We start from the raw sequence: 18,088 nt of genomic DNA on the forward strand, positions 1-18,088 counted from the left end.
ATCAGGAGGAACAGGAGCATTTGTTGGGAACTATTTTCAGCGGCGGATGAATCTACATTTCCTGCTCTGGTGTGGACCTGTCAATCAGTGTGTAGCCCCGCCCTAAAGCATCCCCTGCTTTATGGTCTGTTTGACTCTAAATGGAGCATCATTTACTAAATGAACATCATGCTGTATTGAAGAAGACTTGAAACTAGAGATTGAGACCATAAACTCATGTTTACAATGTTTACTGAGGGAATAAATCAAGAGAGAAGTAGAGTCATTTTCTCATAGACTTCTATACAACCAGAGGAGTCGCCCCCTGATGGACAGGAGAGAGAATGCAGCTTTAACACATGAAGCTTTGAATTTACTGTTTACATGTTTGCATATTCTGAATAATAGTGAATATGAGTGTGCATGTAAATGTAGTCATTGAGGTTCATTGATGTGTTTTAATGGCGCTCTTATCTTAAAGAGACGTCTCATAATGTTTCATCTTAAATCAAGAAATCCGTTCAGTGTCAGCTGACTGAAAAGGTTTGAATGGGATGCATTCCAAACGTAGTGGAGGCCTGGTGGGTTTCACTCACGTTGCATGTCCTCCTCACTCCACAGAAAGCATCAGGTAGGCGTTGAGAAGCTGAGGAGGAACATTAGCCTAAACACAGCGTATCTCCTCTATACAAACACTCCACTGACAACAACCCTCCTCTCACACATTAGTGTCACATATAAAAACATACATTCATGCTGAAGTCAGAGGCTTTAATTCACTCAGGAACATTCCCCAACAGTGGATAGAAACAGGAGTGATATTGGAGAGACTGCAGGGTCGTAAACGTTAAAAACAGGCTGAGATATAAGTGGTGTAATAATTGTAAAATGTGTCCTCAGAGGGACACTGTGATGTAACATGAAGGGTCTAATGATGTGCGTTGTGTGTACATACAAGTGTTTGTCTCAGAGGAGATGAAAGGAAGACAATTATAAACAATTATACCAAAAATGATTTCAGTGGAAGTGTGCACACAGAAATATGCTTTTATCATAATGTTGCAAATGTTTAAAGTGCAACCAGGATGAAGACATGTTTGTTTCAAGCTGTTAAAAACTACACAAATGTCAACAAACTCATCATCATGATGTCACGATATCTCATCATTCTTCATCACGGACAGTGAATCGTTCTCCGTGGTCTTTTAACTAGTGCAGTTGTTATGACAACACACGTCAGTCGGGCCGTAAAGCTAGCAGACGTAGCTCCGGAGACTAGATGCGCTGGCTAGTTAGCTAGCTAGCTTGTTGTTCTCCAGAGCAATGGGCAATGAGGCGTAGGAAACATTAGGTCTGTTGTTTGGCTCATTGATTGTAACTAGTGTCGTTTTAAATAATAGCAGAATTAGCAGGTAGCTAGCTAACTAGTGGACAAGTGGCTAGTTAGCTAGCCTGCTTATTCTGCAAAATCTCATTGAATATTGTCCTGTGATTCATACATATCCCCTGAAATCTATTTGTTTATTATCAACTTAATCATGGACCAGGAAGTATTAATACCACAAAAAAGTGATTTCACCGAGGACACAATAACTGTGAAACAAGAAGTAAACCTTTATGTATTTATCAGGTAACTTCCGCATTTTAGTGAAAGCATTTCCGTAGTTGTTTTAACCCAAACAACACTCTTTGCCTAAACGTAACGGAGTAGTTTCCTGTGAAGATGGAAGTTTATTTTGAAAAGACTGTATATAATTGACATGTGTTGCTGGACTTTTGTAGAAAAACAGACACAAAAAAATGAGAAGTAACTTTTTCGTTAGAAATCATGCAAACTATTGTAAGAGGATACGCTGCCATGATGAATGAGGATTCGAAAACGGAGAGAAGTCGTGCCTTTAACAACATTAAAACATCTCAAACAGCTGGTGCAGAATAATCCAAGTGTCACCTATCCAGTCGGGTGTTCACTACTTCACCTACACATCTTCACTAAAACATCTCTATTTAAAAGAGCTGAGACTGTTTTTGCTGAGGTGTTTTAAATGGCTTTACTAAAATGAAAACATCATCACAACACAAGTAGCCACTACAGATAATCACAACAGAAAAAAAGAAATCGTAATTATCAGGACTGTATATGAGACTGAGAGGGTTACCGTGGTAACACATCAGCTGTGGGAGGGTTTTTTAATACCTCGACATGTGAATGTTATGAGGCAGCCGAGCTGATAATCATCTTGCCATTTTCTGTGGATCACTGATCACTGAGGTCAGGAGTTTAAGTCTGCTGCTAAAGGGCACTCAGGCAGGATGAATGCTTCCATCACAGATCTGGTCACCGCATTCAAATCATCTTGAAACAATTATTCAAATCATTGATTAGTTAAATCACAGAAGGTTGTTAAAAAGAAAACGAGTTAAAGGTACTATGGTGAACTTTCATCTTGTGTTGATTTTGGCGGTCCCTGTGGACAACAGTGGTAGTGTTTCTGAGCACCAGAGTCTCAAACTGGGATTTGTAATCATTCAAACATGATGAAGTTTGGATCCATTGTAAAACAATCACATGTGAAACACATTTTATGGAAGCCCATATTGGACTTTAATAAAAACATAAAGTTTGACCACTATACAGTAGGTTAAATCTTTGAAAATGATTAATTAAATAGGATTTATCATTTTCATTTTCAAACAGCTTTCCTATTTTCATTTTAAATGTTCACAGAATGCCCACAAGTATTTGAAAATGAAAATTAAATTATTGCTTTTCCATTTAAATATTACTAAAATAACACTTAAATATTTGGATAATTATAATGCCTGAAGTTATCATTTTTATTTAATTAAAGTCCCCTTTGTCCTTCCACACTTTTAACGTTCAATATATGTTTTCACAATATAAAAAAAGGCATGTTCAGACATTTCATCTTAAATGTAAGTCCTCAAATGTTACATTTTCACAATATCAATGCAAAATCATACATAAAACATTTTCCATGAAGGCATTCCTCATGTAAACAAGTTATTCAGGCACGTTTTTTTTGACATTACACGTGAAAACATGAATGTAACATGAGTTTTCATAGCTGGTTTCTCCCTGTCTTTAAATATATGTAGCTTAATTAAAACATGTCTTCATTAGGAGACAAACATCGGAGGAAGACATGAAGATTTAAAGAGTATAAACTGCTGGATGACTTCCTACTGTGTCGAGGGAAATCTCAACGGTAGTAAAGAGACGATCTGAGCAGAGGAGAAACATCAATTATGGATTTCTTTTAACCTGCTTGAAACATGATGGAAACATGATGGAGACATGATGGAGACATGATGGAGACATGATGGAAACATGATGGAGACATGATGGAGACATGATGGAAACATGATGGAGACATGATGGAAACATGATGGAGACATGATGGAGACATGATGGAGACATGATGGAAACATGATGGAGACATGATGGAGACATGATGGAGACATGATGGAGACATGATGGAAACATGATGGAGACATGATGGAAACATGATGGAGACATGATGGAGACATGATGGAGACAAACATGATGGAGACATGATGGAAACATGATGGAGACAAACATGATGGAGACATGATGGAGACATGATGGAGACATGATGGAGACATGATGGAGACATGATGATGGAGACATGATGGAGACATGATGGAGACATGATGGAGACATGATGGAGACAAACATGATGGAAACATGATGGAGACATGATGGAGACAAACATGATGGAGACAAACATGATGGAGACATGATGGAGACAAACATGATGGAGACATGATGGAGACAAACATGATGGAGACAAACATGATGGAGACAGACATGATGGAGACATGATGGAAACATGATGGAGACAAACATGATGGAGACAAACATGATGGAGACATGATGGAGACATGATGGAGACATGATGGAAACATGACATGATGGATGGACATGATGGAGACATGATGGAGACAAACATGATGGAGACATGGAGACAAACATGATGGAGACATGATGGAGACAAACATGATGGAGACATGATGGAGACATGATGGAGACATGATGGAAACATGATGGAGACATGATGGAGACATGATGGAGACATGATGGAAACATGATGGAGACATGATGGAAACATGATGGAGACATGATGGAGACATGATGGAGACATGATGGAAACATGATGGAGACATGATGGAAACATGATGGAGACATGATGGAGACATGATGGAGACATGATGGAGACAAACATGATGGAGACATGATGGAGACAAACATGATGGAGACATGATGGAGACATGATGGAGACAAACATGATGGAGACATGATGGAGACATGATGGAGACATGATGGAAACATGATGGAGACATGATGGAGACATGATGGAGACAAACCATTTTCCTCACATTCCTTGACCGTTTTTCCACACACCTATCACAATGTTTTAACAAATTTTTCACATGTTTCTTTGCACATTTTGCAGATATCTTCCACACGTTTACATTTTGTGGAGGAGTCAATCATCGTCACTGCTGATGTGCTCTCATCCACACACTGTTCTCCTCCCCTCCACCTGTAAATTACCAGCTAAATGCCAGAGAGGTTATCGGGTTGACATGTGAATCACAGGTCTCTGGATGTCGCAGGTAATCCGTCCACAGCTGTCGCTGCCATGGCAACACGCCACTTTTCCTCTAAATCACCCTCTGCATGTGGCTGAAAGTTCTCGACAGCAGTAATTATTACGGTCAGTGACGTTCAGATCTCTTCCAGGTTCACAGATCTCTGAGTCTGAGGACAAGCACTCACCATGTTCGCCACGTGACATAATGATAGCGTTTACTTTAAGTGTGAACAGGTCGGTGACAACAAGAGTGAAGTCGATCTGACTATGACAGACAGACGGACAGAGACTAACTCCATTTTAATGTGAAAACATTTACAGAATTTCATTTTAGCTCCAGTAGCGACGCTCCACAGAATTACTGGGCGGATGGATACACTCCTAACCGTCAAGAAATAGTTCCACCACGTACATCCGCCTACTCACTGTTGTTTTTACATTTCTGTTTTTGTACGATTCAAAGAAAAGAGAAACAACATGTTCATCAGGGAGCTTTGGAGTTTGGACAGTTTAACATTTTGACATATGTTTGACATATCTTTCATGTTTTTTTCACAAATATTCCACATATTTTACCCTTTTTTAATTTTTTAAACACATTTTTCACACATTTTCCACATATTTAACAAATTGTTTACATATTTTTTCTTACATTTTCCTCACATTTCTTGAACAGTTTTACACATATTTTCATAAATTTCACACATATTTTTCACTCATTTTTCACATCTTTTTTCTTTCATTTTCCTCACATTACTTGAACATTTTTTGCATATTTATTCTTTTATATTCCTCACATTTTTTGAAAATTTTACATATATTTTCCACACATTGTAAAAAACATTTTGTGAAGAAGGAGTCAATAAAGGTCACTGTTGATTTGCTCTAAACAAATGACCTCCTCACCACCTCCTGTAGTTCCAGTTATGTATCATGTATCATCCACCCGTCTTTGTAAATGTCTCCTCTGTGTATCGATGGCATTTCAACAGGAAGTGGCCGCGGCCCCCTTCAGGTTCTTCTTCTCAATTATTCAACAAAAAAGGATCTAAATATTCAAAAAGCTCACCATGTGCAGAGGCACTGACTGGCTGACTAACGAAGGCTCAGCAGGAATGATTTCTGTTGTTCTGTGTGAGTTGTTTTAGTCTGAATTTCTACTGTTGGATCTTTTTTTTTCTTATTTTCTGTTTCATTAGTTTTGTCTGTTTATGTCTTTTTATGCTTTATGTAAAGCTATTTAAATTGCCTTGTTTTGCTCATCATCTTCTTCGTCAGTGTTTATTAACACATGCTTGTTTCATTCTGCGTTAATGCTGTGAAAATAAATCATCATGTTTTATTTCAGCTTGACTTGGTCCTGTATTAGGTGAATCATAAAACACACACATATGAGCTCAAAGACCAAACAGAAAACGAAATTAAAAACATAAAAGATCATGTAAAAACAAAAGATAAACCTTTATGTTACGTCCTCCTTTTTTGACCTGGCTCACTTCCTTCGCTCTGACAGAAGACTTCCTGATTTGCTACTTGTGTTTTGATGGTTCAGTTTCTCTTATTGTCTGAAGTTCAATGTGAGCAGACTGAAGATGTGGCAGCAGACTCAGAGTTTCTGTCTGGTTCTGTCAGTGATCATCACAGGTAAGACCCTTCATTCTGTGTTCAGGTGGGACGCGACCGTCCATTTGATGCTCATATCTGTTTGATGGTTAACAGACTAAAGGTCAAATAGTAGGTCAGTTTAACAAAGAGGAAAGACTCACAAAACCTAATAATCAATATATAAATTGTACGTAAATTCTAATTAAAAAACCCTCATCTGGTCTCCAAGATCTTCAGACCTCGTTTTCCAGCCAAATTAAAAACTCTGAATTTACTCGATAATTGTCAGAAAATCCCAAACTGTGCAATGGTGGATAAATAAGATAAGTTTGTAACATAAACATAATGATGTGCATGTTTGTACGCATGTTATTAATATTTCCTTGATATTCGATATTGAAGTCACCTTTTCTCCTTTTCTGTGTGCCTGTATTTAAATGTTTTTGGATTCCGACTGTTATATTTAAGTGCTTGTTTTGCTTTAAAACTGCAATAAACCTGGAAATAATAAAAAAACAAAGTGGAAAGACTGGAAAACAGAAAATCTCTGATATGACCTTTAGACCCTTGCTCTAAAGACTCTCATAACGCAACTAAAGATGCCTGCCTAGTTTAAAGTCCTGTAGGGAGGAAGCAATGGTTCAAACACACAGACTTAGGAGGCCGTCGTTTGTGTCCCATGTGAAACTCTACATTACTCATCACTTATTTTCGTTTTTGTGAGGTAACTTACTTACTTATCCAACCGCAGTAAACGTATTTCACTTAACAAACATACTTATTTATATTTACACCAAAACATGATCTTTTCCTTAAACCTAACTAAGTAAACATTAAAACTAAGTATATCTACTTTGGCAGTTTATTTTGAAAAGACAAGATGAAACTTGACATGCCATCCCTGACACCAACGCTTAAGGTGAACCTGGAGCGTCATATTGGTGTCAGGTCCATTGACTGTATATAAGAAGTGGATGTAGTTGTCGTGATGTCTCTCATTGGTTTGTGGATGTTTTGATCGGTCGCCATCTTGGATTACGGTCGTCGCCATGCTGTTTATGTCGCAACCGATAAACAAAAGTGACCATATATGGACTGAGGAGGAGTGACTTAGAGACGCCGTGTACGTCTCTGGTGTGGACCTGTCAATCAGTGTGTAGCCCCGCCCTAAAGCATCCCCTGCTTTATGGTCTGTTTGACTCTAAATGGAGCATCATTTACTAAATGAACATCATGCTGTATTGAAGAAGACTTGAAACTAGAGATTGAGACCATAAACTCATGTTTACAATGTTTACTGAGGGAATAAATCAAGAGAGAAGTAGAGTCATTTTCTCATAGACTTCTATACAACCAGAGGAGTCGCCCCCTGATGGACAGCAGAGAGAATGCAGCTTTAACAGGAAGCAGTGACTTCACTCGGTTGACGTCTGGTTGGGTTGTGCATTGGAAGTGAGAACAGGTCTCCAAGTCCAAGCTGAGGTAACCCTGATGATGTCACTGTGACATCATCAGGGTTACCTTCCTTAAAGCTCCTTCAAAGTCGTAGAAGATATTATACAACAGGCAGGTTTTCACAGGCTGAATAACCATGACCAGTTAAAAGATCTTGATGTGCAAAAGTTGTTCATAAGTCCTTAAAAATTGGATCATTATCTGGACCAGATTTGTCTGAGAGTTCTGGTTCCTCTTTGGTCAGAGAACCAACTCCTCCTCATCCTCTTCTTCAGGGTCTCTGTCGGTCCCTTGGAGCATGGCAGTCTCTCCGGTTGTCTTTGTCCCCAGAGGACAGGACGCCGTCCTCAGCTGCTCCTTCACCCATCCCAGACAACAGCACTACTCGGGGACGATCACTGTTAAGTGGCTCGCCAGAGAATCCAAAGCGCCGCCGTTCTTCCGCTGTACAGTTAAGAACGACTCCGTGGGAGGAATCAACGACTGCGGGGCGTCCGGACTCAAATATTCTCTGGAGGGAGATCCTCGATGGGGGGAGCTGTCTCTGCTCATCAGGAAGGTCCATCTGGAGGACAACGGGACGTACTTCTGCAGGGTGGAGCTGCAGGGTTTGTGGAAACAAGACCAGAAAGAGACGCAGCTTTATGTTACAGGTAAGGTCTCACTAACGAAGAGTTGAGCATCGTTTCAGTGTGACCAGAGTTTGATCCACTTTCACCCTGAGGATATATTTCATACTCAAATTTTTCAGACTATTTTGTGAAGAAACATTTCCAGTGTGTCTCATTTCAACATTTCTCTGGATGTTTCTGAAAGTGCATGAAACCCACATGTCCAAGCTAGCTGTTAGCACATTAGCATAGCTTAGACGTGGAGCTTGAATTCTAAACTTCTAGGTTAAAAGGTTAATCATGTCAGAAATCAGACCATTTTTGGTGAGATATCAACCATCAAGTCACATCCTTTATGCTGCCGTCACAGCTGAACCCCAGATCTCGAGCCTCTCCGTGGTTGAGACGAGCTCAGACGGCGCCCCCCGGAGGCTGCAGTGTGAAGCGGAGGGCCACCCGCTGCCCACCGTCAGCTGGCTCTCAGCCTCCGGGGCCGCGTTGGGAGACCAGGTCCAGACCTCCATGGTCGGCTCGTACCGGCTGGTCAGCTCGGTGCCGTACCTGGAGGGGGAGGTGCTCAGCTGCAGGGTGGAGAACAGGCTGGGAGCAGCAGAGCGGAGGTATCCAGCCAGTAACACTCTGAAGATAACTCTGACTGTGTGTGGGCTCATCGTGATGCTGCTGCTGTTGACAGGACTCGTCTTCTACATGAGGAGCAGAGGTGAGCTGCTCTATTAACCCCATTTAAAGATAGCATCAATTTAACATATAACTGTTTACACTGTGTCCTTTCCTCTAAGAGGTAGATTTAAAGTGACAGTGAGGAACTTCTATCTGGTCCTGAACCAGTCTCAGTGTAGTCCTGATCCTCTATAGACCTCCATCAGTAAACAGACCATCAGAGAGAAGATCGTCTGTTTCTATAAAGTTATTCTTAAAGCTCGTCATCGGAGCCACCGGGTCAGATTCTGGAGAAACCAGATGAAATCATGAAGGTTCACCAGAAACTCCTTCAGACCAGAGTCCAGCAGAGACCAGTCCACCGTGGACAGACCCAGATCCAGCAGAGACCAGTCCACCGTGGACAGACCCAGATCCAGCAGAGACCAGTCCACCGTGGACAGACCCAGATCCAGCAGAGACCTGCAGTCGGAGCTCCGGAGGGAGGAGGAGAGCTCAGCTCCCGGCAGCAGCAGCGTCTCCTCCTCCTCCTCCTCCTCCTCCTCCTCCTCCTCCTCCTCCTCCTCCTCCAGGAGCAGAGCTTCTCCTCTCTGGGAGTCAACACCGACACCACGCTGCTGGAGACCCAGACCTGTTTGCTGGACCCGCTGGAGGGAAGGGAGGCACAGGAGAACCAGAACCAGGACTGAGCGGGTCGGACTGTCGGACCCTGCTGCAGTAAAATGAGAGGTTTTCTAAAGGGACTCTGGTGCTCAGAAACACTACCACTTTAGAGTTTCCTCTTGACTCATACACAAGACTTTCACAGGAAATGATGCAACAGACAACATTTGCTCGTTTCATCAGATTATTTTTCATATTTATATCCCAACCTTCCTCTGCAGCTCGGGTGGAGTCGCCTCCAGTTTATGAAAACACTGCTACAGGTCAGTGAAACCAACCTGCTTCAGATGATTCAGAGGGTGAAATCCTCACTGCCATGTTGGAAGAGTGATATCAAAACTGTGACCTCTCCATGTGTAGCTCCTCGTCTTGTTCCTCTTTTACCGCTTAAAAAGAAACCTTTAAAAAAGAGAAACAGATGGTTTGTTTTTTCATCCAACATGGCGGTGAGTGAAAAATATTGGATTTTAAACTATGCTTTTTTTCTCCAACCTCTAACCTATAAAATCCTCCTTCCTCCTCCTCAGTTGGAGCCAACCCGTCTGCTATTTATGGAAACGCTGATGAAGGTACGAGGTTCAACCTGCTGGTTTTACATCCATCCATCCATCTTTTTCCGTAACCTGCTTATCCAGTTAAGGGTCGCGGGGGTGCTGGAGCCGATCTCAGCTGTCAATGGGTGAAGGCAGGGTTCACCTGGACGGGGTTCACCTGGACGGGGTTCACCTGGACGGGGTTCACCTGGACAGGGTTCACCTGGACAGGTCTCCAGTCTGTCACAGGGCTGACATATAGAGACAAACAACCATTCACACTCACATCCACACCTACAGGCAGTTTAGAGTCTTCATGAACCTAAGCTGCATGTCTTTGGACTTAAGTTGTCCAGCCCGGGAATTGAACCCAGGCCCCTCTTGCTGTGAGGCGACAGTGCTAACCACTACACCACCGTGCAGCCGCTGGTTTTACATGTTTCAGACATTTAGAAGAAGAGTTTTTACAACATGTCTCTCTGGTGTCTTTTACACCCTCACCAGCTCAGTACGGAGACAGAAATATGAATAAATAATAAACTGTAAATGTTTGCTTTTGTGTGTGTTCGTGTTGTTTTGTCTCTAAAGTGGAGAATCATCGACTGCAGAGCTCCGACTGTCCCGCTGAGGGCGACGTTGAGCTTCAGCTGGTTTACTCTGCCCTCAGTTTGCCCGGATCCACTTCCTGTGAGTCCTGTTAGCACATGAAGGAAAAGTGTGTAAGATTTAGTGGCATCTAGTGGTGAGGTTGCAGATTGCAAGCAACAACATGACCCTCTGCTACTACTACGGTGGCCCTTTAGGTAGAGATAGTTATCTTTAAGGTTTAATTACTGCAAGGAGCTGCTCTTAGCTATACTCTGTTCTTTTTGATCACTAAATGGGTGCTTTTTGAAACATATATAGTATTTTAACAAACAAATTCAGAGAAGGATTAGAAGTTATTTATAATTAGACAAAACTAAATTGTAAAAGAGTAGTAAAGAGTAGCAACAGCAAAGTCACATAATGAAGTCGAACTTGTCATTAAAATAAATAACATTCTTGAGTGAAGTTTATAAATGATAATAATCAGTAGTGAAGAACACAGATAGCTGATAGTATCAGTCATTTCAGTTTAAAGAACAAACTAAACAAAACAGTAAACTACAGACAGACAGCTTCTGTTTGAAAGCGGCTGATTATATTAGGTTTCACTTTTGTTTACATGCTTGTTAAACACGTATATTTCAAGATATACCTACACAAATATATATATAGATATATAAATCTAACCTACTGTTCTGTTAAAGAAAGTTATTTAAGTGACTTCTGAACCGGAGGAGCAATAAAGTTAGATCACTTTGCTGATTGTGGTTTTGAAATGTTGATTGGTGTCACCGAAATTAGTTTATTCTCCTTTATGAACTCACGTCTTGCAGGACCTTTATTTATAGTTATTTTAACCACACAAAAAAACATTGCAGATGTTCTGTTCATAATTTGGGAGTACGTTGTAGACAGGAAGGTCTACAGAGCTGGTGCTACAAACCAAAATGCCCCCAAAGGCATTGAGGCTTGGCCGTAAGCAATTAGTCACTTTGTTCTGTGCAAAGTCTCCTTTCTAATCAGAGGTTGTGTTTGTCTTTACAGCTCAACATGCTCGTTTCAAAAGCCAGCAGGAGGAAACAGGTGAGTTTCAGGTCGTGATGTAGAAACATACATGAACAGAAAAGTTTCAGGACGCTGATGGTGTTGGTCTCATATAATTTTATGTAACAGGATGTGTCACCATTTTGAGAGTTAAGAACTAGCTTTTCATCTCACCCACTTGAATTTTGAAGTAGTGCCTATTGAATGATTTACTGATCAACTGCAAATTCAATAACAGAAAACAACAATTTAATCAACCAAAAGGTTTCTGGCCACAATTCATTTTTTATCTTAAAAATTTAAATCTACAAAATATCAATTTAAAGCAGCCGGTTTTCCCGACTTTGACCAATGCCAACCTTGTTGTCAAACCACATAAATTCAGATGAAGCCTTAATTAGCTGTTCCTCCTTTCTAGCTAGCTGAATCGACCTATTTACAGTTGATGTTGTATTTCTTTTAAACTGCCAGGGTAAAGGTTTTGCAGCTATTTACCGAACAAGTATGTATTTTGAAATCTCTGATTCAGGCTAATGTCACTCACCTGCTAGAGGCAACCTCCTGTTCTGAAGAGTGAAGCCAATGTGAAAGTGCCTCCACCCTTTTGTGTCACTCCTGGCAGCAAAGAAAACAGAATGCCGATGGACAAAAATCCAAGATGATGAAGGCCTTAAAAACAAGATGGCTACGTCAAAAAACTAAGATTGTCATGGCCAAAAATCCAAAATAGCGACGGCCAAAAACCAAGGTAGTGACAGCCAAAATTAAAGATGGTGACGGCCTATAAAACAATATGGCGACATCAAAAAACAAAGATGGCTAAGGCCAAAACTCCATAATGGCGAGGGCCACAAACCAAGATAGCATTGGCCAAAAAATCCCAATGGTAATAGCCTAAAAAACAAATGGCAATGTTGAAAAACCAAGATGACAAAGGGCCAAAAATCTAAAATGATGAAGGCCAGAACCAAGATGGTGACAGCCAAAAATTCCAAATGTTGCCAGCCAAAAACCAAGATGGTGACGGCCTTAACAGTAAGAAGGCAAAGGCCAAAACTACAAAATGGCGACGGCCAAAAACCAAGATGGCGACGGCCAAAATATTGAAGTTGAGGCATCAAAGTCAACAAACCAGTGGGTGACGTCACAATGACTACGTCCACCTCTCATCCACAGTCATCGGTTGCTTGCTTATAATAATTACTCACAGCTTTATTTTAAAGCAGCGATTTAGTGTTTATTTGATTTAAGTGGATGCTAACAAGATGCAACTATCTAAACTCGTCTCCAAACTATGATTCAAACTGTTCATAGAAAACCAACACATGAAAATAGATTTTAATGGGTGAAACTGTTCTAGATATTGCTGCAGGCGTCCTCTACTCTCCTTTGAACGTTAAGCAGTGATTGAGGTATGAACTATATCTTCTTTTTTCTGTAAGATTGTGCTTATCTGTGGATGTCCGTCCGTCTCCGTCTGTCTGTCCGTCCACCACTTTGTTCCAGACTGAATCATCTCAACTATTATTATTGGAAGGATTGCATTAAAATGTGGTATATCACATTTTTTTCAGGATGAATTCTAATAATTTTAGTGATCCTCTTACTTTTCCTTTAGCAGTTCAACATGCTAATGTGTCCAACACTTTGGTTTATGAGCAAATATCTGCAGAACTTAAGACAATCAATCGACCACAGCTGCATTCTGTGCTTTCTGATTATTAGCTAATGCTAGCAGGCTAACACGGCACAATGAACATTACACTGCTGACTCATCTCAGGGTTTCAGGACTCTTTCCTGTGGTTCTCTTTTGGTGCTTTGGCTGCTGTGTTTATTCGTTCCCTGCAGCAGAGGGAGCCAGGGGTCCACTAAGCTCCGGCGTTGGTGGTTCTCTCCTCCACACACATCACTCTTCTGTTCTGGCTCTGGTTTTGGCCTCTTAGTTCAATAAAGGGAAACTTTAACGCTGCAGCAGACAATGATTTTTCCATGGATGGATTACAGAACAGGCCTATCGGCATCAGGCTGGGGGCCCGAGGGGTCATCAGCCCCCCCGAGCTGGAGCCTTTATCAACAAAGGTTTAGTCAAAACAACAGACGTTCTATTATGTGAGCGCTGAGAGAAACATGATGCTCTTGTCAGTGAAAGATCCAGAAACATGTTAGATTATAGCAATATGTCGACTGCATAGGACAAGAAGGAATAAAAGCTTTGTGTTTAAGATGTCATATGTCTTTCAGATTGTAAAGCCCTCTGAGGCACATTTGTGAAACAACAAAAAAACACATTGATTCTTAACGCTTGTTACATAATGTTGTTACAGTCGGTTTCATTATTCTGTTGTTCGGTTCCTTTGCTTGGATCTGTTGTTCCGTTCTGTTGTTCCGTTGCATTGTTACGCTACTTTTTTTCCATAACGTTGTTCCTTTATGTTTTATACATTGCATTTTATAGTTCCGTTGTTCCGTTCCGTTGTTACTTGTCAATGTTCTGCTGTTCCATTACTCTGTTCCCTTACACTGTTCCCTTACACTGTTCCCTTACACTGTTCCATTACTCTGTTCCCTCACACTGTTCCATTACTCTGTTCCCTCACACTGTTCCATTACTCTGTTCCCTCACACTGTTCCCTTACACTGTTCCATTACTCTGTTCCCTCACACTGTTCCATTACTCTGTTCCCTTACACTGTTCCCTTACACTGTTCCCTTACGTTGTTCCCTTACGTTGTTCCCTTATGTTGTTCCCTTATGATAAATGTATTCATGCAACATATTTTTGGTTCAGAAACGTCAACATTCAACGTATCCCGTGGTTTACAGAAAAGTACAATGCCGACAATCTTTCTGTCTGGTGACTTGTTAACTTGAGAGGATAAAACTGAGAAAAGAAGGTTTGTGTTGGTAAAGTGATTTTTTTTATTTATTAAAAAGTACTCCATATTATTAATGTAATATATAATAACACAAATATAAATCATATAATATATAATATCACATATGGAGGATATATTCAGCAGAATACTTTTAGCAGTTCAGTTTACTGACTAGAGCAGGAAATGCTAATGAACACAGTATTTTGAAAATAGTACTTGTTTAGGTCATATATGAAGGTCACAGGTGATATTATGTGAACATTGACTCAACGAACAGTATTTCTCTGAACTCAACCAGAAGCCTTTTCAAAACAACCTGCTTCAAACATGGTAAAAACCCCAGAAGCCTCTGTGGTTTGGTGAGCAGTTGAGGCTTTCACTGCGGCTCGCTAACCTGCTACTGACATCGAAACTACAACCTGATAAACACCAGTAGCAGGGGGAAGTATTCAGATCCTCAATGCAGTGAAAGTATAATGCTACTCTTTATAAATACTCCACTAAAAGCACAAGTCCTGCATTCAGACTCTTAAAGATGTTAAAGTTTGTAAATGTAGTTCTAGGACAGGAAGGGGATGAAAAACATAATCTGAGTACAATATTTATTTTATCTCTGAGATGAACAGTAGTACACTGTAAAGTAGTAGAAAAATGGGAGTACTTGAATGTGTACTTAAGTATAGTACCGCTGAGAAACACACGGCTGGCTTAAAATTCTTCTGCTCAGTTTTATCTGAAAGCTCATCTTCAAGTTTTCGTTCAGTAACTTCTGCAGGTTTCAGCTTCACTTCCTGTGTGGGTGTTTGTATGTGTGTGTGTGTGTGTGTGTGTGTGTGTGTGTGTGTGTGTGTGTGTGTGTGTGTGTGTGTGTGTGTGTGTGTGTGCGTGTGTGCGTGTGTGTGTGTGTGTGTTTAACCACTTTGTGGCCACAGGATGTTATTTGAAGTGTGAATCAGCCGACAGTTTAACGCTCTTCACCTGCTGTGGTTCTTTACATCTCTGCTGCTCTGCAACCAGCTTTTTTTTTTTAAAACTCTGACATAACTCAACGACTTTACTTTTATTAAAAGTTTGATTAATGTCACTGCAGGTTACATCTTTGTTATTTAAAAAGAAATGAAATGACTACAACTCCCATGATGCTTTGACAAACATGGCTGCTGTTCTCTCCTCTAGTCTGAATTATTCACCAGGGCTTTGAGGTTCATTTCAGTGAACCATTCAGAGAATCCTCCAGAACTCTGACTCATCGTTTATTTAAATGTTTAACTCTGAGAGGTCTCACATGTTGGGCTGCACAGGAGGTTAGATTCATCCTCTGGGGAACATGAACGATGAACCATGTTTCATCACATCCATCCAATAACAGTTGGTGAAATGTTTCACTCAAAAGCCACCACAAATGTGAGTGTGTGTTCAATGTATTCAGTGTGTGTTCAGTGTATTCAGTGTGTGTTCAGTGTGTATTCAGTGTATTATTGTGTATTCAGTGTGTATTATTGTGCATTAAGTGTGTATTAACTGTGTATTATTGTGTATTCAGATGTATTCACGGTGTATTTATGTATTATTGTGTGTATTTAGTGTATTATTGTGCATTAGTATATATTAAGAGTGTATTTAGTGTATTATGTATTCAGTGTGTATTTAGTGTATTATTGTGTATACAATATGTATTCAGTGTGTATTTAGTGTATTATTGTGTATTCAGTATATATTCAGAGTGTATTTAGTGTATTATGGTGTATTCAATATGTATTCAGTGTGTATTTAGTGTATTATTGTGTATTCAGTGTGTATTCAGAGTGTATTATTGTGTATTCAGTGTGTATTCAGAGTGTATTTAGTGTATTATTGTGTATTCAGTGTGTGTTCAGTGTGTGTTATTGTGTATTAAGTGTGTATAACTGTGTATTATGTGTATTCAGAGTGTATTCAGTCGTCCTGACAGCCACTCTCTGTTTCAGAACAGTGTGTCTGTGTGTGTGTGTCTGTCTGTGTGTGTGTGTGTGTGTGTGTGTGTGTGTGTGTGTGTGTGTGTGTGTGTGTGTGTGTGTGTGTGTTTTGGTCTGGATCTCTGCTGCAGTGTTTCCTGATAGAGACCACACCTCTACAGCTTTCAGCCTCACACACTCCACCATGATGAGGCCAGGACACACAGGAAGTCAGCTTCAAAATAAAGGCACCAGAACTCAACAACAAACAGAATGTCTATCTGGGAAGTTTTTGTTGTCAATAATTTACTTTTATCTCTTTTTTTTTTTAGTTTTCACGACATTGAACTCAGCACTCAGCAGTGCTTTATATTTATTATTATTAATAATATTAATAATAAATATATATAATATAATAATATAACATATATATGCATTTAAACTTATATATATGTATTTAAACATATATATGTATTTAAATGCAAAATGTTTATGTATTTATATATATATGTATTTAAACTTATATATATGTATTTAAATTTATATATATGTATTTAAACATATATATGTATTTAAACTTATATATATGTATTTAAACATATATATATGTATTTAAACATATATATTTATTTAAACATATATATTTAAACTTTAATATATATGTATTTAAACTTATATATATGTATTTAAACATATATATGTATTTAAACATATACATATTTATTTAAACATATATATGTATTTAAACATATATATATAAATGTATTTAAACTTATATATATATATGTATTTAAACTTATATATATATGTATTTAAACATATATATATTTAAACATATATATGTATTTAAACATATATATGTATTTAAACATATACATATGTATTTAAACGTATATATATAGTTGTGAAAATAAAAAATATAAAGGTGAAATATTGTTTGTGTTGTTTTTACTTTTGTATAATTATATAAAATATATGTATAATTATATTATATATATATAAATATATATATATATTTATATATATATAGTTGTGAAATAAAAAATAAACATGAAATATTGTTTAAACATGTTGTTTTTTACTTTTGTATAATTATATAAAATATGTATAATTATATGTTATTTAAACATATATATGTATTTAAACATATATATATATATGTATTTAAACTTATATAAAAATATTTAAACTTATATAATATTGTATTTAAACATTACATATTTTATTTAAACATATATTATATAAAATATATATATATAAACATATATATGTTTTAAAATATATATATATTTAAATATATATATATGTATTTAAACATATATATGTATTTAAACATTATATATATATATAAAATAAAAATAAACAACTATGGTTTTGTGTTGGAATAAAGCTAATAAGTGTAAATCTATGAGACAGTGTTTTATTGTGAAGCCTCGGATGCTGCGTGTTTCTGCGGTGCGCCCCGCACGCCCCGCACG

The 18,088-nt window shown here is 38.7% G+C and overlaps 1 protein-coding gene across 1 annotated transcript; it reads left to right on the plus strand.

Moving 5' to 3' along the window:
- The first annotated feature begins 6,195 nt into the window (after positions 1-6,195).
- Positions 6,196-16,833, plus strand: siglec15l (sialic acid binding Ig-like lectin 15, like). Its single transcript, XM_054620925.1, has 9 exons — positions 6,196-6,263; positions 7,955-8,332; positions 8,661-9,011; positions 9,856-9,897; positions 10,162-10,203; positions 10,756-10,854; positions 11,800-11,838; positions 13,160-13,211; positions 16,763-16,833. Exons 1-8 carry the CDS (start codon positions 6,212-6,214, stop codon positions 13,204-13,206), a joined length of 1,050 nt encoding a protein of 349 aa, XP_054476900.1. The 5' UTR covers positions 6,196-6,211; the 3' UTR covers positions 13,207-13,211; positions 16,763-16,833.
- Positions 16,834-18,088: the final 1,255 nt, after the last annotated feature.

Source organism: Anoplopoma fimbria, chromosome 20 (genome assembly GCF_027596085.1).
Source record: "Anoplopoma fimbria isolate UVic2021 breed Golden Eagle Sablefish chromosome 20, Afim_UVic_2022, whole genome shotgun sequence".
Lineage (NCBI taxonomy): Eukaryota > Metazoa > Chordata > Actinopteri > Perciformes > Anoplopomatidae > Anoplopoma > Anoplopoma fimbria.

Excerpts from the sequence above, each read along its gene's own strand:
- siglec15l (XM_054620925.1), top strand. The coding sequence starts at position 6,212 with ATGTGGCAGCAGACTCAGAGTTTCTGTCTGGTTCTGTCAGTGATCATC. Across the intron at positions 8,333-8,660 it reads GACGCAGCTTTATGTTACAG|CTGAACCCCAGATCTCGAGC; the intron begins GTAAGGTCTCAC and ends CTGCCGTCACAG. Across the intron at positions 11,839-13,159 it reads AAGCCAGCAGGAGGAAACAG|ATATTGCTGCAGGCGTCCTC; the intron begins GTGAGTTTCAGG and ends AAACTGTTCTAG.